At 46.7% G+C, this 9,821-nt stretch overlaps 1 protein-coding gene across 1 annotated transcript; it reads right to left on the bottom strand.

Annotated features, from left to right (window-relative positions):
• Positions 1-1,462: 1,462 nt before the first annotated feature.
• Positions 1,463-8,419, bottom strand: LOC132901243 (olfactory receptor 4K15-like). Its single transcript, XM_060943568.1, has 2 exons — positions 8,411-8,419; positions 1,463-2,587 (listed from the first exon to the last, which is right to left on the bottom strand). Exons 1-2 carry the CDS (start codon positions 8,417-8,419, stop codon positions 1,463-1,465), a joined length of 1,134 nt encoding a protein of 377 aa, XP_060799551.1.
• Positions 8,420-9,821: the final 1,402 nt, after the last annotated feature.

Here is a 9,821-nt window from a genome sequence, read left to right on the forward strand (position 1 = left end):
AGCTGTTCACTATTCCCTCACTGTTTATCAGTGACATCAGTATTATCTCCCCCCCCCCTTTTTTTTTGAGAAATGGAATTAAACATTTTTTTCATTGAAATTTTTAATGAAATAATCTCCAGCCAGGGGCAGCTTCAAGTCTTACTCGCTATGCGGCGCTTCTGTGTCTTGCACTCAAATGATGTCAGAGCACTGCCAGAAACGATCGGGGGGATTTTTCTCATCTCATCTCATCTCATTATCTGTAACCGCTTTATCCTTCTACAGGGTCGCAGGCAAGCTGGAGCCTATCCCAGCTGACTACGGGCGAAAGGCGGGGTACACCCTGGACAAGTTGCCAGGTCATCACAGGGCTGACACATAGACACAGACAACCATTCACACTCACATTCACACCTACGGTCATCTTGTTGGTAACTGGGGGAAAAATAATCTTAAATGAGGAAAGAATAAATGCCTGTACAAAGAAATACAAATAAATCGTATTCTACACTCTTATTGGCATATGTTTAATTACTTGTTTTCATTAAAAGAAAAGAAACCCCATCTTTAAAATACAGTTATGAAGATAGATTATGATATAAACTAACAATTCATGTGAATAATTGAAAATAAGGAGCTCACACAACTAAGATATCCATCTCCAAAAGTCAAGTTTCTATGCAGAATGGGCGATTTCATGGAGGCCGCCATTGCAAATATTTTAACCAATCAGAAAAATCCCCGGGGCGGCACGGTGGTGTAGTGGTTAGCGCTGTCGCCTCACAGCAAGAAGGTCTGGGTTCGAGCCCCATGGCCAGCGAGGGCCTTTCTGTGCGGAGTTTGCATGTTCTCCCCATGTCCACGTGGGTTTCCCCCACAGCCCAAAGACATGCAGGTTAGGTTAACTGGTGACTCTAAATTGACCGTAGGTGTGAAAGGGAGTGTGAATGGTTGTCTGTGTCTATGTGTCAGCCCTGTGATGACCTGGCGACTTGTCCAGGGTGTACCCCGCCTTTCGCCTGTAGTCAGCTGGGATAGGCTCCAGCTTGCCTGCGACCCTGTAGAACAGGATAAAGCGGCTAGAGATAATGAGATGAGATAATAATAACCATAATAATAATCCTGCAACTCTGTAGAACAGAATAAGCAGCTACAGATAATGGATGGATAGATGGATAATAATATTAATAATAATAATAATAATAATAATAATAATAATAATAATAATTAGCATCATTATAAGAGTTTGAACTTCATGGTTCGAAACCTCATATAGGTTTTCAACTATCTTTCAGTAGTTTTGATGACAATAAAAAATAAGTAAAGGTAAGCTCTTCTAATGGCTCCTGTGCAGACTTATTCTGTTGTGGGTTTATTATTATTATTATTATTATTATTATTATTATTATTATTATTATTATTATTATTTTAACTTTAAGCTATTTGGTAAATTGCTTAAGAATATAGATGTGCTTTTGGTTTACTTATCTGTCAGGTTAATTAAAAACCTTCCTTGTGAAGAAATAAAAAATTTAAAAATTGTTGTTCTAATTTCCTTTGTTTTTAACCCGTAAATTAGAGGGTTAAGAATTGGAGGAAATATAAGAATTGAAACACCAAAGGCCCTTCGTATGTGTGGAGAAACTGATTGTAACCTGTGAGAAATCAGTAGTAAGAATGCGTTAACCTCAAAACTCAAAAAAACAGTGAGATGCATCCCACATGTTTGCATTGCCTTACTTATAGATTGTGTCTGTTTTGTAGAAAGACAGGTAATTAGGATTTTTATGTATGTTAATGAAACTATCAGTATGGAAGAGCCTTGGAAAAGAGCTATACCAAACAAGCCATAGTAGTTAACCAGTCTTGTATCCTCACAGCTTAACTTCAATAAAGATGGATTATTGCAGAATGTGTCCACTATGTTTATCCTGCAAATTTCTTTGCTTAATGTGAGCGTAAATAGAGACACAATATTTAAAAAATTTACAGACCAAACTATAAAAATAAGTTTTACCAAGACAGCTTCAGTCATCAAATTGTGGTAGCTCAAAGGCTTGCAAATGGCAATGTATCGGTCATAAGACATAACAGTGAGAAATAAAAGAGATCCATTCCCATAGATGTGAAGAACGATGCCTTGCAAGGCACAGGCAGGGTAGGAGATTTCTCTCGTCTGAAACAATATACTACAAACCAGCTGTGGATAAAAACCCGTAGCTCCCATAAGGTCACACATGGACAAATTAAACAGCAGTATGTACATGGGCTTATGCAGATCCCTTTTGACAACAATAGTCACAAGCAGCACTGAGTGGAAGAACAAAATTAAACAGTATGTAAAGATGCCAAAAATGAATATGAAAAAGGCACTGGATGGTGGTAGGTCCAACTTTTCCATGGTCAAAATTGCCATGAAACGTGTTAAATTTGTATTGTTAAGAGATGCGTCTCCCTCCATTATAGCGACAAGGCCTGGAAAATATATATACAGTATATATAACAAAATATGCAACAATATATAACAATTAATATGGGCAAACTGTTTTGTTTTTACCTCAACTATGCTATCTTTCCGAGGACAGGATGATAAGATGCCTTTGACCTAGTATGTTGACAATGAATTCAGCAAAATGCAACAGCATCACAAATGCCACAAAATGGTCACAACAGAAGCAAAGATGTTCATTATGACCATTCAGTTTTCCACCCAGAGACCTGAGATATTTGGATCCCTGCATGTTACCTTTATCCCACAAGTCAAATTTTCAAATCCCAGTTGTTATTTCCAGGTTACATGGGACTGTGGGTTTGAAATCCTCCGAGTTTATGCAGTTAACAATGGCCTCTGATGAAAACAATGAGACAAATATGAAAGGATTTTTTTGTAATTCATTTGGAAGCATATTGGGTAAGATAACCCAAAAATCTGAAGACTACTTTGCAAAAATAGGTTTAGCATATTATGCTCATTCTGATAAATTAGTGTGGGCATAATTAAATGGCTCCTGAGCCTTTTTTTATTTGAGAGAACCCACCAAATCAGTGGCAAAAGGAAATTTCTTCACTTGAATGATGGTTCATGAGATACAGACCACAATGTAAAACCTTTAGGCCTGTGTGGATCCCTTCATGTGTGGCACTATGAATGCCCCCCCCTCCCGCAAATTTTGTTTGTGACTTGTGTTCTTTGCTCTCCAAACTATTTTAGTAGATACAACTACTACTACTACTACTACTACTAAATAATAATAATAATAATAATAATAATAATAATAATAATAATAAAAAATATAAATATAACTGCTAGCAGCAATAAAGAGCCCTCACACATGAGAACATACCGAAAATAATAGGGCATTGCATCCGGGGCCAAGCCTCTATCTGATGTGTGTACCAAATTTCATGAGTGTAGCAGTTTGTAGGAGGGGGAGGAGCACAGAAAGACCGCAGGCCAGAATAAAGTTCAATCATTTGTTTATTTTGCTCTTTTCAGAAGCAAAACTCCCTCTCTTCCATGCGCACGCAAGCACGCGCGCACACACATACAAGTCGTTGGGTTCAGAAGAGCTCTCTTCCTCTGCTCTCTCTCTCTTTATATAGGGCGCAGTCACTGGGAAGACACACAAACACAGGTTAATTGCCATCAGGTGTAGTGATTCTGCCACTGACCTTCCCTGACTCCGCCCTCCGGTCACAGACCGGCGCTTGACCATGCCCCCGCTGCCACATACCCCCACCCCCTCACCACCCAACTCAAGCCGGGCAGCTATCCGGCCTACAGCCGACTCCCCCCTTGGCGGGAGAGAAAGTCCGCCAGAACCATCTGTGCCCCCGGCCTGTGGATCACCTTGAAGTTAAAGGGTTGGAGTGCCAGATACCAACGGGTGATCCACACGTTGGCATCCTTCATGCGGTGGAGCCATTGGAGGGGCGCGTGGTCCGAAGAGAGGGTGAAAGGCATCCCAGCAGGTAGTAGTGGAGGGCGAGGACCGCCCACTTGATCGCGAGGCACTGCTTTTCGATGGTGCTGTAGCGCCCCTTGTGTACCGACAGCTTTCTGCTGATGTACAGCACTGGACGGTCCTCCACCTCCTGGGACAAAACTTTCCCCAGCCCTCTGTCCGACGCATCCGTCTGTAACATAAAAGGGAGAGCAAAGTCAGGGGAGTGTAACAGTGGCCCCCCGCACAGTGCAGCCTTCACCTCAGAGAAAGCCCGCTGGCATTGCTCCGTCCACTGGACCGGATCTGGTGCCCACTTTTTAGTGAGATCAGTCAGTGGGCTGGTGATGTCCGAATGATTAGGTATAAACCTACGATAGTAGCCAGCCAGCCCCAGGAACTGTCTCACCCCCTTTTTGGTCTTGGGCCTCGGGCAGGCCGCAATTGCTGATGTCTTGTTAATTTGGGGACTCACCTGCCCGTTGCCCAAGTGGAAGCCCAGATACCGTACTTCCACCCACCTAATAGCACACTTCTTCAGGTTGGCTGTGAGACCCGCTCACCTCAGCGACCTAAGGACGGCCCTCAGGTTTTGTAGGTGCCGCAGCCAGTCATTACTATAAATAATGATGTCGTCGAGGTATGCGGCCACATAGTTGGCGTGGGGGCGGAGGACCCTATCTATCAGTCGCTGAAACGTAGCGGGTGCCCCAAACAGCCCAAAAGGAAGTGTGACAAACTGGTGTAAGCCAAACGGTGTGGAAAAGGCCTTTTTTTCTTGGGATAATGGAGTCAAGGGGATCTGCCAATAACCCTTTGTCAAATCCAGTGTCGAGTAAAAGTGAGCCATGCCTAGTCGATCGAGCAACTCATCAATACGAGGCATTGGGTATGCATCGAATTTAGACACCGCATTGACTTTTCTATAGTCCACACAGAACCGGACCGACCCATCGGCATTGGGTACCAAGACCACTGGACTGCTTCAGTCACTGTGGGAATCCTCGACAATGCCCATTTCAAGCATGGCCTCGAGTTATTCCCGAACCACTTTTTTCTTGTGTTCGGGTAGCCTGTAAGGGCGGCTAAGCACTACCACCCCCGGGGGCATCTCAATGTGGTGCTCTATGAGGTTGGTGCGGCCGGGCAGGGGCGAGAATATGTCCAAAAACTCGGTCTGCAACTGGGCAACCTCCGTGAGTTGGGTCGGGGAGAGGTGGTCTCCACAGGGGACCGGAGAGATACGCGATGCCAATGCTCCCTTTTGAACCTCCGGCCCCAGCTCCACCTTCTCCGGAACCACCGACACCAATGCCATGGGGACCTCCTTGTTCCAGAGTTTGAGCAGATTGAGGTGGTAAATCTGTAGCGCCCCACCCCTGTCCGTTCGCCTCACCTCGTAGTCGACGTCCCCGACTCGCCGTGTGACCTCAAAGGGTCCTTGCCACTTGGTGATTAATTTGGAGCTCGATGTGGGCAACAGTACGAGTACTTTATCTCCCGGTGCGAACTCCCTAAGGCACGTACCCCTGTCGTACAGGTGGGTTTGCCGTTCTTGGGCCTACTGCAAATTCTCCTGGGTTAGGTGTGTGAGTGTGTGGAGTTCTGTGCGCAGGTCAATAACGTATTGAATTTCGTTTTTACCTGGTGAAGGTCCCTCCTCCCAATTTTCTCACAGCACATCTAGAATGCCGCGCGGCTTACGCCCATATAATAATTAGAACAGGGAGAACCCCGTGGAGGCTTGGGGGACCTCTTGCACTGCAAATAACAAGGGTTCGAGCCATTTATCCCAATTATGTGCGTCCTCATGAATTTTTTAATTATATTCTTGAGGGCGCGATTGAACCATTCAACTAAACCATCCATTTGTGGGTGATACACGCTGGTGCGGATCAGCTTAATACCTAATAACCCATATAGTTCGTTCAGTGTACGTGACATTAATGAGGTGCCTTGATCAGTCAGAATCTCTTTTGGGATTCCAACTCGGGAGATGACGCGGAATAGCGCTTCCGCAATACTGGGTGCTGAAATATTGCGAAGAGGCACTGCTTCCAGGTATCGCGTTGCATAGTCAACCAGCACTAAAATAAAGTGGTACCCTTGTGTTGACCGATCTAATGGCCCGACGAGATCCATCCCAATTCTTTCGAACGGGATCTCAATTAATGGGAGAGGGCGCAAAGACGCTTTTGGAATGGCCGCTGGATTTACTAACTGGCATTTGCGGCATGCCATACACCACCTACGGACATCGCCATGAATCCCTGGCCAATAGAACCGGGCCATTAGTCGGGCTAGTGTCTTATCCTGCCCTAAGTGTCCAGCCATGGGATTAAAGTGAGCTGCCTGGAATACCAATTCCCGGCGGCTCTTTGGAATCAAAAGCTGTGGGACTTGCTCTTTAGTCAGAGTGTCCTGCGTCACTCGGTATAATCTATCCTTCATAATAGAAAAATAGGGGAAGGATGGGGTAGCGTTTGGCTGGAGTGTTTGACCATCGATTACTCTCACTTGGTCAAACGCATGTTGCAGAGTCTCATCTCATGATTGCTCTAACGGAAAATCCGCAAGGGATTCCCCGTGAGAGGGAGGAGGAGCCTGAGGCTTCTCACTCTGATGCGGAGATGATGTAGACGGCTCTGTGACAGCTGCTACCACCAATGCGACACCGGGACCTCCCCCTGCTGAACTACGGCAGGACCCACTCTTCACTAAATGACTCATTAACTCCCCGAATCCCAGCCAATCAGTCCCCAAAATTATCAAGTGGGTGAGGCAAGTATTAACCGCCGCCTTTACTCTAAATTTTTCCCCTCGGAAAAAAATGTGGACCGACACTAAAGGGTAGCTGTGAACATCCCCGTGCACACACAACACCTTCACCCCCTGTGCTCCCCGCAATGCCTCGTCTTGCACCAGGCTTTGGTGAATTGAGGTCTGATTACATCCAGAGTCCACCAACGCCTGATATGTATCCCCTTGGATACTCACCGGTAAGCAATATGCTCCGGCCCGATCGAGGGCGGCTCCTGGAGCGTCGGGGATCCGAACCACCGCACCTAATTCCATTGCCGAGCACTGCTGTTGGAGGTGGCCCAGCTCCCCACAGTGCCAGCAAACCAGCCCAGGCTTCCTCTCTGCACCGGCGCTCTGGGGCTCACTCACTTGAGGGGGGAAGAGACAGACACAGAAGGGAAAAACGGGAGGGCACCGCAGGTGCGACGGGCTGGCTGGGGTGGGGCCGGCCCCCGCCTCCACGGTGGGGGAACGGGGCAAGGACAAGACACAGGAGGAGAGAGGGGGACAGAGAGAGAGGAGAGAAGAGGATGTCCGCTGTCCTGCCGTCGGAACAGCTGCCAAATGGTCCTCCGCCAACTCGATGGCCTGATCCAGCGACGCCGGGTGGTGGCACTGGACCCACTCCGCGGTTCCCTCTGGTAGGCGGGCGATGAACTGCTCCAGCACCACCTGATCAACGATTCCCTTGGCGTCGCGGTTGTCGGCCCTCAACCACTGCCAGCAGGCGTCCCGGAGCTGCTGGCCAAATGCGAACGGCTGGCCGACTTCCTCCAGACACAGAGCATGGAAGCGCTGTCACTGTTGTTCGGGGGTGCACCCCACCCGCTGGAGGACGGCCCGGCGAAGGTCCGCGTAGGCCAGCCGACGGTCAGCGGGGAGCTGTAGCATGGCCAACTGCTCCTCGCCCGTTAGCAGGGGGAGGAGGCGCGCCATGCCTGCCTGAGGCCTCTGCTGCCTGCTCAAAGAGCGTGAGGAAGGCTTCGGGGTCGTCATGCAGGCCCATCTTAGTTAGGGTGAGGGAAGAAGGGCCCGCGGCGGTGGAGATGGTGGACCCCACCGACACGAGGAAGTGCCGGAATGCCTGTCGATCTTCCTGCTGTGCCAGCACCAGGGCCTCGAACCGGTGCTCTTGCTCCTGCCAGAGGGTGACTAGCACCTGGTGCTGGCTCTGCTGGGCCGTGGCAAGGGCGTGGACCAGGTCTGCAAAGGGGGAGGACTCCATGGGGCTGTTCTTTTCCTGTGCTCTATTTCCGGGTTTCAGCACCACTGTAGCAGTTCTTAGGAGGGGGAGGAGCACAGAGAGATGGCAGGCCAGAATAAAGTTCAATCATTTGTTTATTTTGCTCTTTTCAGAAGCAAACCTTGCTCTCTTCCATATGCGCGCATGCGCGCACACACACGCACACACACACATACACACACACAAGTCGTTGGGTTCAGGAGAGCTCTCTTCTTCTGCTCTCTCTCTCTTTATATAGGGTGCAGTCACTTGGAAGACACACAAACACAGGTTAATTGACATCAGGTGTAGTGATTCTGCCACTTACCTTCCCTGACTCCACCCTCCGGTCACAGACCGGCGCTTGACCACGCCCCCGCTGGCGCAATGAGTTAGAGTTTTTCAGCAATGGAATCACTACTGTCCAGGTCCAAATGGTGCCACTACACAAGAGGCTCACTTTGGGCATGTGGATATCACCAGAACCCTGATGTCTTATAACCTGTGAGGTTTTAGCTCTATCCGACAATGCATGGTGAATTTATGACACACTTCCTGTTTGCATGGTGAAACACAAATTTATTGGTTCACCATTTCAACATCATGCAAGATATTACAAATCCTGTCGCAAGTCAATTGACTCAAACGATGTGCATTTCAGTTTTGTTCATCTTGGGGCACCCCACACACCTACCAATTTTGACATAGATAGGTGAAACTATATACCGGGCAGGAGTCTCAATGACATATGGGGTGCTATGGAGTCCCCCAAACACACCTGGGGTCAAGCCTCTATCCATGAGTAGCAGTGGCCAGGACTGATGTGAGTACCAAATTTCATGAGTCCAAGTTTTTTTTGGCAATGGAATCATTCCTGCCGAGGTCCAAATGGTGGCATTATACCAGAGGGTCAAATTGGGCATGTGGATATCATCAGAAACATCATATCATATAACCTGTGAATTTTTAGCCATGTCAGACAATGCATGGTGAATTTTTGACATGCTTCCTGTTCATGTGGCATAACACATTTATTGGTTCACAATTTCAACATCTTGCAAGATATTGCAAATCCCTCTGCAAGTTAAAATCAGCAACATCTTGACATGACTTCTACCAAATATGACATGAATCCAACAAACTACCTAGGAAGAGTACATCAAAATGTAACACGTGTTTTGGCAATGGAGTCATTATTGTCCATGTCCAAATGGTAGCACTATACCAGAAAGTGTCTTTGGACATGTGGATATCTTCAGAACCATGGTATCCTATAACTTGTGAAGTTTGAGCAGTATCAGGCAATGCATGGTGAATTTATTACTGATTTCCTATTTGCATGGCGTCACGTATAAATTTATTGGTTCGCTATTTCAATATCTTGCAACATATCACAAATCCCTTGACAATTTAACATCAACAACATCTTGACATAATGTATACCAAATATGGCATGGATCCAACAGACTGCCAGGGAGGAGTTCGTCAAAATGTAATGTGTCAAAATGCACAAAACCAAAAATATCTCACTTCCTGTTGAGTATGGCTGATACAATGTATAGGCAATTTTGTTCATCTTGGGTCACTCCACACACTTAGCAAATTTGATAGGAATAGGTGAAACTGTATACCAGGCAGAAATTTCCATGACATATGGGGGTGCTATGGATTCCCCCAGACACATCTGGGGTCAAGCTCCTATGGCTCAGTTTCAGTGCACATGACTGACCAAATTGCATGAGTTTTTGAATATGTACAAGGTGTCAAATCTGTATTTTTGAACTAGGTGGCGCTATGGACTTAATGAAGCCCATCTAGAGTAATTTACCAGATCACCTCAAATTATATCATAGGACAAATGTATGCACAAA

This window comes from Neoarius graeffei, chromosome 17, assembly GCF_027579695.1.
Source record: "Neoarius graeffei isolate fNeoGra1 chromosome 17, fNeoGra1.pri, whole genome shotgun sequence".
Taxonomy (NCBI): Eukaryota; Metazoa; Chordata; class Actinopteri; order Siluriformes; family Ariidae; genus Neoarius; species Neoarius graeffei.